This window comes from Pinus tabuliformis, chromosome 8 (genome assembly GCF_031772625.1).
Source record: "Pinus tabuliformis cultivar Carrire ecotype Pingquan chromosome 8, CPIR1, whole genome shotgun sequence".
In the NCBI taxonomy this organism is placed as follows: Eukaryota; Viridiplantae; Streptophyta; class Pinopsida; order Pinales; family Pinaceae; genus Pinus; species Pinus tabuliformis.
The window spans coordinates 1,832,822,730-1,832,837,671 of NC_142294.1; the positions used below are offsets into that span (position 1 = coordinate 1,832,822,730).

At 31.5% G+C, this 14,942-nt stretch overlaps 1 protein-coding gene across 1 annotated transcript; it reads right to left on the reverse strand.

Annotated features, from left to right (window-relative positions):
• Positions 1–537: 537 nt before the first annotated feature.
• Positions 538–3,631, reverse strand: LOC149243600 (ethylene-responsive transcription factor ERF003-like). Its single transcript, XM_089367835.1, has 2 exons — positions 3,229–3,631; positions 538–1,606 (listed from the first exon to the last, which is right to left on the reverse strand). Exons 1-2 carry the CDS (start codon positions 3,306–3,308, stop codon positions 1,057–1,059), a joined length of 630 nt encoding a protein of 209 aa, XP_089223961.1. The 5' UTR covers positions 3,309–3,631; the 3' UTR covers positions 538–1,056.
• Between the last annotated feature and the right edge of the window lie 11,311 nt (positions 3,632–14,942).

The following is a 14,942-nucleotide window of genomic DNA, read 5'->3' on the forward strand; positions in this document are numbered from 1 at the left end:
CTGAAAAAACCTCAGGACAATTTATTCTGCAGATTACACAGCTAAAACTTAAAATTTCAAGAAATCCCTACTAGATTTCAAGTAAAATTGGCCAGAAAAGATGACTGGAAAAAGGCAAAAACATCTAACAATTAGACTACCCCTATAATTTCAATTTTTTTTTCCATGAAATCAAAAATAATATAAATAAATAAAACCTAAACTGCTTCTAAAAGACTTGCCCTATTAGGCCAAGCAGGTTCCTGCTACATGTTTGGTCTTTGTGGTCACACTTCTGCTCGTGCTTGCCATTAGGTTACCTTTTATTTGCCTTTAGGTTATCTTGTCAATCAAAGGTTTCCAGGCATAAGTATAGGGTTCTGAATAGGCCTAACTCATTGTAAATACTCCCATGTTGGAGATGCTTCAAAGACGGTTTAATAAAATGTTGTCTAATAGAAAGAGTCTTCTAGGTGAAAAAAGAGTTCTCTGCTTTATTGGACATCTAAATATATACATTTATCATTTTATACAGGGAACAATTTTGCCCACCAACTATGCTATAGTAAAATATTTTATTCCTTATATTTTCCCCACAAGCATCTGTTCTACCATCAGTCATGCCATGGTCACCTACCATCATCACTGGAGCGCGGACTGACTGTAATTTTTGTAGATATACATTAAGTGAAGTATATTAGCCACAAGCTTCAACAAAAGAAGCCAACAGCTACAAGACTACGCCAAATGGCTATTTATATAGAAACTTGATTATACATGTCTCCCAGGAGCGCACAAAGAGATCAGAGAGATGATATCCTATATGTCTACAACCCTTTAACAAAATCGGGCTAGGCTACTATAATATAGGTGTGGAAGATCACGTTTGAGTTTATAAAACTTCTCTGATAGATCAAGCCTTCCAACTTCCATGGCCTCACATAAATTGCACCTTGCAAGTCTTTGACTGAGCAAATTTGCAGATCATGAGTAAGAATTCCTCCTGCACATCCAGAATCTAATAGGATTCATGCAAAATTTCATGCTGGCCATTAGACTTAACATTCACTGGAAAGGCTAATTAAGCATCGACTCTGCACTACTGATACTAGAATCAGCAGAAGTCATGGGAGAGCAGATCTCCAAGGATCCACAGTCAAGTAATTCCTCAATCATTTGAGCAATATCATCATCTGTCTCCCGTTTCAGCGTACTGTTTCCATGCTGATCATGATCCAACTCCAACTTCATAACCCAATTTGATTCAGATTGCTTAGACCCAGCTTTCTTCTGCCAAATACCAATGTTGTTGGATCTTTCGTTATCCAATCTTAAGCAAGTGAGGGACTGATTGCTGCTATGTATATTGTTATTTTTATCAGCTCTTGCCATGGCATCCTTCTTCGATGAACCCGATCTCGGTCCTTGTATCGAGGCCAGATAACAGCGGTGTAGTTTGGCAGTGAGCGTGGAGGACAAAACCTTTGAAGATGGAGATGGAGGTGCATTGGGATTGAATGGGAAGTTGGTTCTAGCTCTCGGCCCACACATCATCCTTGCCGCTTCATCATATGCTCGTGCTGCATCCTCTGCTGTTTCAAATGTTCCTAGCCATATTCTGGTCTTCCTACAATACCGTGGACATCAATGATCACAGTGAGAAAAGTTATAATTTATCCATCACAATAAGGACATCAGAATCAACAGGAGAATACAAGATTAAACCACAAAAAATAGGACACAAAAGATATATAAATATGAGATACTGGATCAACAATGTTGATACAAAGAGTTTTTTGGGTTTTGAACACAACATTTTGCATCAACAACATTACAAGTTGTATGTAGAACTTTCAACAAGGATATCAATTTTACATGATTGAACAGCATTAACCACTAAAAACAGGACATCAGGACATCAGTATCAAGAAGAGAATACAAGATTAAACCACAAAAGACAGAATACCAAAGATATATAAATATGAAACACTGGATCAACGAGGTTGGGATAAAGAATTTTTGGGGTTTTGAACACAACGTTTTGCATCAACAATGTTACAAGTTGCATGCAAAACATTCCATAAAGATATCAATGTCAATATGATTGAACAGCATTAACCACCAAAAGCAGAACAACAACTACATCCAAATACTTGATACAGAAGGATGGATACAGAGTTCTTGGTTTGGAAATGCACATATCCAATTCTCCATGTCAAACAGCTCTATGAGAGACTGATACCTAGTTCTTAGTTTGAGAAAGCATACAGCTCCATGAGCACAACACAAGGCTAAAAAAGTGCAACATACTAGATTCAAGTACATATAGTGTATATATATACATATAACAATTCCCATAAGAGAAGCATACCAATTGACAAATCTGAGAATATGAAAGAGAAACATACAAACTGTACATTACACAGCAATTCAATCAAAGCATACCAATTGACAGATAGGAGAGTATGGAAAAGAACATGTCATACTATATATGACAAAGCAATTCAAACAATAAGGAACATCAAAATCAACATCAGTATACCAGACTTCACAGCAACGTTATTAACAGAGTACATGTAGATTACAATGCTCTGAGTCAGAATATATTGTGCTCAATGTTGCATTAAAACACCAACCCAAAAGAGCTGTAAGTGGATTTACTTGTTCTAACAGAAATGTCCTGATAGATCAAATGTAATTCAAGCTAATTCAGACGGCCATGTTTCGCAGCAACATTACACATGGATTACAATGGTCACAGTCAGAATATATTGTGCTCAATGTTGCATTAAAACACCAACCCAAAATACCTGTAAGTGCATTTATTTGTTCTAACAGAAGTGTCCTGTTAGATCAAATGTAATTCAAGACAATTCAAACGGCCATTTCAAAATGTAGGGAACCGAATTGTGATATTGTAACAGCAAAACCATCAAAAAATTACAACGCCAAAAAGAAGCTGCCTTGTCAATATACAAATGTTGAACCAACAACCCCACCAGGTTAGGAAAATTGTATGCAGCAATGCATATACTTAACAAACATTGCAACCAAACAACGAAGTAAATTGAAAATCTCTTTGGGTTTCTGAGATGGAAACCAAATGGATATGTATATAGTCAGTGCAAAAACAGCATTTTCTCCAGAGATATTGAACCGAGATTTTACAGCCATGAATTCACAATAAATAGAGAATCAAGATTTTACAGTCATGGTGAATTCAGAATAGACAGAGAACAAAGTTTTTACAATAAGGGATGGCGGATTTCAGAGACCCATGATCCCCAGTGCCTCTGACGGACTCCTCTGTATCTTTGAGGCCTAGCCATTATGCAACCTGGTTCCTGTGCTGCTCTCTCCGTTGTTATGTCTATATAATTTTTGCCTTTCAGTCTTTTCTCTGAACTATCAATCTATAGCTTACTACTGGCTGAATCTCACCTTGGTCTCAGAGAGCCTCAGCTGGGGGGAAGACAAGAATTCAATGGACTTCACAAGGAGGATGGGAGGGAGTTTAATTTGTATATGGTATTGTGGGGTCCTCTTGGGCACTCCTGGAGAGCAATTTGGCTTCCATACAAATGAGAACACACTGTTTGTTGGGGTCTTCTGCACTCTCCCCCACATCATCCATCACTCTCCATCTTCCCTCTTTTTTCGCCTGTCTGTGTATGCCCATGCATCTACTAATTACAAAATCCATTCATGTATAGATACGCATCCCATGAATGTCTTCATACATTTTGGAAACACACGAATAATATGAATGTCTTTGGAATAGTTTATAAAAAAACATATCAGGAAATATAACTGCAACTTATGTTATAGTTAGTTTATACTGATTTATCTTACTGGTAAAGAAGCTTCTCCACTTTACATAATGACAGAAGTTGGTTATATGTTCAGATATTTGTAATAATCATGCCATCAGCCCAATGACCATTTAATTAATCTCATATGTGCTAACGAAATTATGGCTTTGATAGATCTGTACTAATCACATGGGTACATTTTCATCAAGCTCCATCCACTACCTTCTTAAAATTTATATTAAGTGCTATAATTGCGTTTCTGTATAATGCAGGGTAATTATTGTTTTAAATCTTTAGGCCATTTTTTATTGAATAGAAAGTAAAAAATTGGTTTATTTATTTTTTTAAGTATAAAAGTTCAGATTTTAAGCTTGACATTTTAATATTTTAATTGTTATAAAAATACAAAGTTAAAATTAGTTGAGAATTAATTTTTTTTATAATTCAAAAATCTGAGTAGTAATTAGAGGGAGGTGTCCATACTCAATTTTTATTTGGATTTCAATTTATAATTTTTTATAAAAATATATATATTTTTAATCAATAATTTATTCAAACAATTCTTAATTACTAATTTTGAATATAATATTTTTCAAAATAAGTATTTTATATTTATCAAAATTTAAAATAAAGATAATAACATTCATCTTAAATAACTATTTTATATTTATCAAAGTTTAAAATAAAGATAATAACATTCATTTTTTACTATAGTGCGAAAATTTATTATAACTTAGTTGTCAAACTAGAGACAGTTATTATTGGTTGTTATCCTTTAATGCACACTGACTTATCACTGTTATTTAACAAAACAAAGCCATCTAGAATTACTCAGCTGGTGGTCCTTAAGGGGCCATGTTTGGCTCCTGCCGGACATCTCTAGGTCTTGGGCCATTAATTTATTTCCTTACCTCAGAAAAAGATAAACGTTTATCCAAACAATTCCGCAATTTTAAAACATACTCCATGTCCAAAAATAATTACATTCTACCAAAATTTAAATTTTCAAAAACATATTTTTTTATTAAAAAATTAGTAAATATTAGGAGTTTGATGTGAAGGATTAAAAGACTTGCTGATTGGGAAAAAAAAAAAAAAGAGATATATTATCATTTTCTTATCAATTTGTACACTACAATATATTTTTTTCAAAAAAGTAAGTTTATAGAAATTCACCTATCACATAAATTATGCGAGATGTGCAGAAATCTAGTTATGGTATTCTAAAGGTGGCAAAATGTTGGTCATAACATTGAGGATGAGAAGTGATACTCCATGTGAATAGGTAATGGTGCTTCTCATGCTCACCAAGAAAGGCTGCTACCTGCTTTTAAACCTCTGACTATATTCCTGACTTTTCTGGTTTCTTCCTCATCATGCATATAAATGCATACATACAATACCTTATACCTCAATTTGCCACATTGTCATTGGTAACCATTTCTCATAATAGCTGGCCATCATGTTTTTCTGGTAATCATGTTTTTCTGGTAATTGTCTGAAAAGGATACATTATTCTCAGTGTAGTTAATTCGATAGAATTTGCTCCTATAACTTTTTTAAGGGTAGTTTGGCCGTTTAAATACTGATTTTTTATTTTTTATTTATTTTATTTTAAATTTAATTAAAAAAATAATATATAATTTTAAATTTAAATGTTTTAAAGAGTTTATAGAGTATTAAATTTGTTTTTATATTTTAAAATATAATTTAGATAATCCATTACAATTTAATAAAATTAATATCACTAAATTTTGAAAAATAAAAAATATTTATTTAATATTTTTTATGTACAAATACTTTTAACTAACCATACTAAAATATTGATATCTCACAAAATTTGCTTTGCTAAGTTTTTTTACCACAATTTAAGTATTTTTAACTAATAATATACTAAAATAATATAGTTAAAAAATCCAAGTTAATCTTGTTGTTTTCCTAAATAAATGTTCACACCTTCCAACATAGCACATGCATTCTAATGAAAACATCAACCCTCACATGACTTTGCATTCAGCTAAACACATAAGCTGTCACATACCACTTTTTTTACCTATCATAAATCTGTGTATATATCCATACATATATATACACATTTCATTAATTTGCATACATATATTAATTTTGATATATAAATTATATATAAATGTGGTCTCTTTAATTTATCAATAAACATTTAATAAAATCGGATTAAACACAAATATAAAAAGATATAAAATAGTTATATTAAAATACAATGAGTTTGAATATACGTTATATATTTAAATGTAAAATACAGTTGTCCGAAGTATTATTGTTTTATTAGAATTTCTATATTATGTTTTTAATTATTATTTTTTAAATATCAAATATTATTAAATATAGAGATTAAGATTAAGCCTTTTCAATATTAAATATTTATCTATACAAATTAAGGTAATGTTTGATAGGTATTTTATATATATATATATATGGTTAGGTTTTTTATATATTAAACAATTTATCTATACAAGTTAAGAGCATATTTGACAGAAGTCTATTAAGTGTATTGTGTTTGTGTTAGAGGTATGTATGAACTAGTATATTGTGTTTGTGTTAGAGGTATGTAGGGTTCATATGACAAACACTATAATACTAACTTAATAATGTTTATGGCATAATGTTAATTTAATGATGTTTATGATTTTTTTTGTTATGTTGGATTTATAGTTGATCTGGGTATAAAACATACATTTTACAAGTTAAAAAATATTAAATTATCAACAATTATCTTGTTACACTCTATACATTTTTATATAGATTAATGTATATGCAAACGTTGCATAAGTAAATACATATATTATAAATTTAAATTACTTCAAATTCAATAACAAATACATCACCCAAAATAATATAGTAATTATTAATCATCTAATTTTTTTAATACATCTCCAATTTTAATAATTATATTTATTTCTAAATTATATATATAAAATAAATGAATTATATATAATTTTATAAAAAAAAATATTTCTTTCAAAAAATTCAAATTACTATCTAAATTTTTATCTTCTCAATCAAATATTTTATCCTTCAAATTACTATCTAAATTTTTATCTTCTCAATCAAATATTTTATCCTTCTCATTCTTTTAGATTATGTCCAGTGATGATCAGAAATTAACTGTCCAACATACAAGAACATAGTCAAAGAAATCATGTTATGTCAGCATTATCTCAGAAAAACAAATGGAAATATATCAACCTTCTAATCATGAACCCACAAGTTGTACATAGTTTTATTTCACACAAAGCCTATTTTTTTATACACAGAACAGTACAGCATATATATATATATATATATTCTCTCATATATTTTATATAATGAACAGTACAACACGGCTTCATACATTGTGCAGCCAGAGGAGACTGATGTCATTTAGCTGAATGAATAAGACAAGCATGGATGGAGGGATGGGAAGCATGGGCAGATAGCAGGTGGGTCCCAGTGATTCTCTCCTTTTCGCCTGCTGGAGACCCTCTTTCCTAAGATTCTGTATATGCATGCATGGCTTGCTATCTTCATGTGTCTTATTTGACATAGCTTTATTATTATTATTCTATGCCTGTTTTGTAGTGCAGTTGCTTATATTAATTCTATCACTATATAGATATATATATCACTTTTCATAGTATTATTATTATAAATATAAAACAATAATTTATAAATTAATAAAATTAAATAAATTGGAATATAAATTTTAATATTACACTAGGTAGAGATCATTTATCTAACAAAAAAAGATGTAGTATACTTATTTATTAATTAAAATTAAAAGTATATAAATTAAATTTTTTATTTTTATTTTTTAATGTAATATATTGTATTAGTAATGTTTATTTTACTATTAAATTAGTTTTTACATTAAAATTATAATAATGATTAAAAAAAACTTATAAAAAATTAGTTGGGTTGTTGAAAATAAATGGTGTATAATGTTTATTTTAATATCAAATTAGTTTTTACATTAAAATCATAATAATAATTAAAAAGAAACTTATAAAAATTTAGTTGGGTTGTTGAAAATAAATGGTGTATAGTATTAACATTTTTTAAGATGTTAATTGGGGTTATTTAGAGTGGTTGGGTAAAATGGTGGTTATTTTCTCCACCCAAGTTCAAATTCAATTGTCCTAATTCCTACAAACGTCTCATTCCTGTGACATGTGTTTATTTGATTGAGAGATGTGGCCATTTGTTTAAAGAGATTGATACATTGTCATAATGTTCAAGTGCTTATTTTCCTAAATAGGTTGCATTGTCCTAATTCCTACAAAGGTCTCATTCCTTTTACATGTGTTTGTTTGATTGAGAGATGTGACCATTTGTTTAAAGATGTTTATATATTGTCCTAATGCCTACAAAGGTCTAATTCCTTTTACATGTGTTTGTTTGATTGAGAGATTAACACATTGTTTCAGTACTTACTAGGGTCTGACTCTTTTAATATGTTTTCAGTACCCACAAAGTTCCAATTCATATTATATTATGTGGTTATTTGTTCAAAGGAGTTAGTGTTTCAATGCCCACTTGGTTTTGATTCCTCTTACATCTTGTGGTTGCTTGATTCCATTCTCTCAACATCCACCATGGTTTAACTCCTCTTATATCATATGACTCTTGAGGGTTAGTGTGCACAATGAGAGGGTCAATGAGAGGGTCATACGGTTCCTTTAAAGGAGACATCAACTTTTACACTAAATTAGATTGAAAGGAAAAATAATGACAATGAAACAACTAATTTATTATAAATCTATGCTAGTTGAAGAGAAACTAATTGTAAAAAATTTTAGACAATCTACATAGAATGTCAACATTTTTTTTTATTTGTATTACATAAATATGTGACACCAATAATTAGATATCTTCAACCTTGATTTGTATATTGCACTTTACTTTTCTTGATGCAAACGGTGTTTAAAAAGTACTTGACTTAAATCAATCAAAACTAAATGTTAAAGTTATCTACTTTCTTGATGTTACACATGCAATACATCGCATGAAATACAAACAAAAATCTCCCATAATTAGTGTAAAAGTGCTTCTTGCTTATCTCAATTCAATTGTTTTTAAAGTTATTTGATTTACATTTATTAACATCATTAAAGTTTTCCATAATTCTTAATTAATAACTCTCATTAACATAAATTAAACACCATCTTAAAGGAAGAAGCAACATTATCTTGTATAATGAAGATGGCTCCATAGGATGGATTGAAGTCTATAGAAGAAAAAGGTAAAATAGAAAAACTCATCAATCACCTTAATTTTAATGTATTTGATTTTCTAATATAATTTGTTTTTCCTCAAATTAATAAAATTGTAATTTACAAAAATAAAAATAAAAAATTAAACGCTATCTTAAATAAAATTAAAACAATATTAATCACAAACATTAATTTAATTTTAATATAATAATAATAATAATTATTATTATTATAATAAAATTATAGTTAAGCTAAATACTAAATTGATTTATAAAACATTCATATTAGTGAGGGAAAAAATATATTTCTATATCACAATCTAACTATCAAAATTTATAAATATATATATACTCTACTCTTCTAAATTCATATTAACATTATATAAAAACTTTACACAATATACAACTATGACAATTTAAAATATGCCCTTCCAATTATCCCTTACCTATTCATTTCATTTAACATTACACATACACAATGTGTAACATCCTCTACAAGAAAGTAAGTAGTACTTTCTTAACTAACCTTGAAAAGTCACCAACCAACTCACATGGCATATTCTCTGGGCCTCCCACATGTTTTGATGACAAGGTCAAAACATAGGCTAGCTGTTAAATAAATATTTACATGGTTTACAGCTAATGAAAGACGCGGAATGTAAAATGTCAAAGGGGGGCTCATATCTTTTTTTGGGAGGGTTTCCCTAGTCAATGGAAAGACCCCACTCAACGAAGAGGGTGAAAGTAACCAGCTACTGGCCTTGTCCATTCTCAAGGAGGGGAACATATAACATGGGGCAGGACTTGCGGGATTTAATCTTTTGGATCCATGTAGCAGTGTTTGTTTGACAAGGCCCATGTTTCACATGACCTCAAGATCAATAGGGGCACTGTGCTTTCACATGATCCAACACCAACTAGAAAAATCCAAATCATTTGTAATTAAATAATCAACATATATCTCCCAGTGAAACCAGAACCAGTTCAGTAATTGGATAATTTGTGAAAAAGTGAAGTCAGCTTAGTATATTGAACCATAATCATTTCACCAATTCACCAGAAGATGTTGAAGCCAGTTGCTTGTGAACGTGACTATAAAGACAAAAGCAACGAAGGCCTTGCAGAGCCAACCATTTCTCCATGATCTAAGAACTTCTAGTCAAGAAAACCGCGTAAGTGTCACAATTATTCAATAATGGCTCATAATAAATAAATCGATCTAATAAAAATGTCACTTGTGATTGATTATGACCACTCAAACATCTAGTGGGTACATGTGGTGTCAAGCATAGATAACTTACATATCAAGGATTATGTCAAGTTGTTTAGTTTGTCCCTAAAGGATGTGGCATATATTTAAAAAGGGGCCCAGCAAAATCCTAACCAATTTTTCTAATTATTATGTGTAGTATTGTCCTTGGCAATCTCTTGTATATTCGATTTTATGAGGGAAAATATTATATTTCAATCAAATTACATAATCTAAATGGTAGTATGTGAGTTATTAGATTTATTCATATATGTATTATTTAGAATTAAAAAAATTGTAGATTTAAAAATTGGTTTCTAAATGTAATTATTTTTAGTTTCATGTAAGTTTTTCTCAATATCTCCTTTTTTGGTTTCATGTGATTAAGTCTTTTCAATCTTATGTTAACAATGTTTAGTTTCAGCGTTATGTATTGTGGGTCATTTTTTATTTGTGGTTATTCAACGTTATGTATTGTGGGTAATTTTTTATTTGTGGTTATTATTATGTTGATATTTTGTTCCATATACATATTTATTCTCTAAATTGTATGTGTATGAACTAATATCATGTTTAGTTTCAGCATTATGCATTGTGGGTCATTTTTTATTTATGGTTATTATTATGTTGATATTTTGTTCCATATACATATTCATTTTCTAAATTGTATGTGTATGAACTAATCATTGTAGAATGTGTGAGTTTGAATAAATCCATATGCATAACAATTGTGAGATGGAAAAACTTTGTAAGTTATCACCCACAACAAAATCTTTTCCAATTTGAAAGCTAGTTTTGGGATACAAAGTGTTAATTTAATGGTGTCAAGATACAACTTCTATGATTTGAGTAGGGGAACTGCGTAACACTTATAGTATGCAAAAGTGAACTAGCATTGTCATTAAGTGTGTGAACAGTGAATAAACCTACATGCATAATGATTATGATATGAAAATGTTTTGCAAGTTATTACCCACAATAAAATCAGTGTTAATGTGAGAGCTAGCTTTGGGGTACAAATCTTTGAGTTGATGGTGCCAAGATGCACCTTCTACACTGAGTGGGGGGAATGTGTAATGCTTATAAAATGTAAAAGTGAACTAACACCATCATTGGGTGCGTGAATTATAACCCATATACATAACAATCGTGAGATGGAAATGCTTTGTAAGTTACCACCCACAAGAAAAAATTTGCCAATCTAAAACCTATTTGTGGGGTATAATTCGTTGAGTTGATGATGCCAAGATGCATCTTCTACAACTCAAGTGGCGGGAATGTGTAACAAAAGCAACTTAAGTGGGGGAATGTGTAACATAATTCATGTAATGCTTCTAGAACGTAAAAGTGCAATGTGTAAGATAATGTTTGTAACACTTATAGAACGTAAAAGTGTATGTTATAAAGGGGGAAAAAGTAAAAATAAAAAATAATATATATATATATATATAGATTCTAAAATCCCTTTATAAAGTGATATTAAAAGGGAAAAACTAAGTGGAAAAATTCAATGCTTCTCTAGTTTAAATTCTTCTTCATATCCGGTAAAAATTCCTTCAAAAGTTATATTTCCATTTGATTGATGGGAATTTTGACCGTGGAAATTTGTCATTAAGGGGTTTGGCCCATATTGAGACAACATGGATCCTCGTAATTTAAAAAAATGAGTTGCTCAAAACAAAACTTATATTCACTAAAAAATATAGACTCACTTGAAATTGTGATTTTGTCCATTTATTAATTTATTTCATAATAAACTAAATGTGGCATGTGTAGCAGGGGAGAGTTATTACGGCTCAGAGGATAAGAAGAACTTACTTTCAGAGTCTAGGCAAAGCTTCAAATGATCAAGCATAATCCTTATTTATTTATCAAGGCATCAAACTAGTCTCTGCCAAAAGCATCAACAATTTATTAATAATAGGAGACTTAGATCTGGTAATAAGGTAGCTCCAATTCAATACTATCCCCTCTAATTCCAATGTTCTCTCCATCTTCAAGAAGATTCAATTGTCTGTCTTCAATCGAGGAACATCAAATAATAGAAGTTCTCAGGCACAATAATAAAAGACTTGATGCATTGGCCAACCTAGCCATTGCAAAAGACATTGACAACCTGTTTATCAATGGTAAATAATTTTATAGCCCAATTCCATAATGGGACCTTCTGACCACGAGCCCCAATCATGTACATAGTAGTGGTCCTCATCAACAACCATCATTATAAGAGTTGTAATGGTTTAATGCAATTGTGGGAATTTCATCTCGCCCTCATATGCAGTTGTACTCTCTCAACCAAATTCAGACGGTACCTACTTAACTCAAAATTTAAGTCATCTCTTTCAATCAACATGATGTTCACTCATGTGATTGCAACCTCCTCCTACATGGTTGGCCATCTTCTCTTGTTTTTTTTATAGATAGAGGGGATGTTTCTCATTCCCCTCTATCTATCCATCATTCATCATATCTCCCTCGCCTTCTAGTCAAATTTCTTATTTTGTATCTTTTGATCTATGGATACGTGACAATTAGGATGCCTTTTGTGCCCCATTGTTATCATTTCTTCCATTGTCCTTTGCATATTTTTCAGAATCAATTTCCTCTTACAATTCTGTAAATTTTCAGCTTGTATTCCTATGTTCTATTTCATTGGATATGTGTGTCCTAGTCTGTATCTCTTCTAACTTTAACTGCGGGACTATTTGTGTGGGAATTTGACAAAGTATCCCCTAACCATAAATGGAATGGAAGTCAAATTATAAATGAAATGGGCAATAGTGCATTCATTCTGAGGATATTATTAACTTGCACAATGAGGGCACTCGGGGCCATCTCCAACAACCTCAATTGGCTACATATTAGACAACTACAATGAACATCTTGGTCACTAAGAGGAAGAAATTGCAAGGAATGGAGGATGAAATTAGTGCCTTGAGAAGCCATATTGAAGAATGGCAATCCCATGTCAATAAGGATCTCCATTGACTTCCTCTTATGTTATATCTATCAACTCCTTAACTCCACCTCTTCATGATTTGAATACATAACCTCCTAATGCCTCCCTAGCAATGGGGACATATTCCCTCTCATTAGTAAATGCATGCTTGAAAAAACTAATACAATTTTGGGTATTTTCTTTTTTGTATATATTGTACGAAACATAACTCATGGATTTTTTTGTGGCAATATTGTATAAAAAGTAAGCCTTTGGGCCATACTAATAAGCTCAACCTACTGGCAATTTTGTTGTATATTTGGAATTTTTTCTCTAATCTAGATGCATATTTAATCTAATATAACTCCTCAGTTATGACTAAAAAGAAAAGAAATCATAATAAACTAGCCTATATTTATTTTAACCCTAGATCTATCAAACATCAAGAAGGATCAATTCCCTTAATATCCAATCCACTACTCAAATTTCTTAACTCTAAAAAATGTTACACCTCAGGGATTTGATCATTCTAATTACCTAATAGATATGGGGCTAATCGGATGCATGAAGGTTAATATGATAACACTATCCTTCACTCTAATACTAACATCATTTGTAGTTTTGATGTCATGCCGTATGTGTCATCTTTTACTTATGGTATCTATCCAGTTGATGTTATACATTATTGTTCTACAATGTGTATTCCTAGATGGAGATTTCATTCCAAATCAATACTTCTCTTCTAAATGGGGTATGTGGGATAGCCTTTTTTCCTACCCCTCTTATAGTTGTCATGTAAATCATGTAAATATCATGGAAAAGTAACACAATGACTGGATTTGAGGAGTAGAAATGGATTCAGAGTTTGAGGAGGAGTTGTTTAATGACCTACATACTAGGAAGGGAGGCAAAGTATGGGCTTCCTGAGTGGAGGAAAATCCCCATACCACCTCTGTCCTCGTGGACCATGTTGGGTGGTCAACACACAAGGGACAGGTGAGGGTTCGAGAAAGGAAAAAGGTTGGTGAGGAGGAGAAAGGAGATCATTCATAGGATACACGTTGAGGAGGTGTGGTTGTGATTAGAGCGAACTAAAAACATGTGATAGTGTGTTTTGGATGCATGTATGTTGGGATAGTTATATGGGAATTGTGAGTGAATTTGCGAGAAGAAGAATGTTAGGATAAACATTGGCGCATGAGTGGGAGCATGATGAGGATCATGGTTGAAGAGAAGTAAAGAGAATAAAAGGTGGAGACACTGTGTATTCTGGAGGTTTGTAGGGTTGAGCAGGTGGAAACACAACATACTCTGGATCCCTAATTATCAAAGGGAAAACTTTGTGTGCATTTGGATACCTGTAGGATTTAGCAGGTGGAACTACCATGCACTCTAGATCCTTGTTAACACAAGTGGAGACACTATGGGCATATTGACTTTGTGTAGCATTTAGTAGGTAGAACATTGTGTGCTCTTCCAATAAGCAGGGGGAACATCATGTGCTCTGGATTCCTGTAAGTAGGTGGAGACACCATGAAATATGGATTCCTGTGTGCACTAGTTGATTGCAATTGGTGTGCATTCCCTTTATCACTTAACTCCTCAAGCTTTGAATCTAGCTCAGGGGTGGTCAATTGTAAGAAAGATTGTAATGCAGTTGGCCTATGGTTGGGTGGAGAGTGGAAGTCCCTCCCTCAATTACAAGTCATTAAGCTATATCGATAAGTGTATTTACTTGTA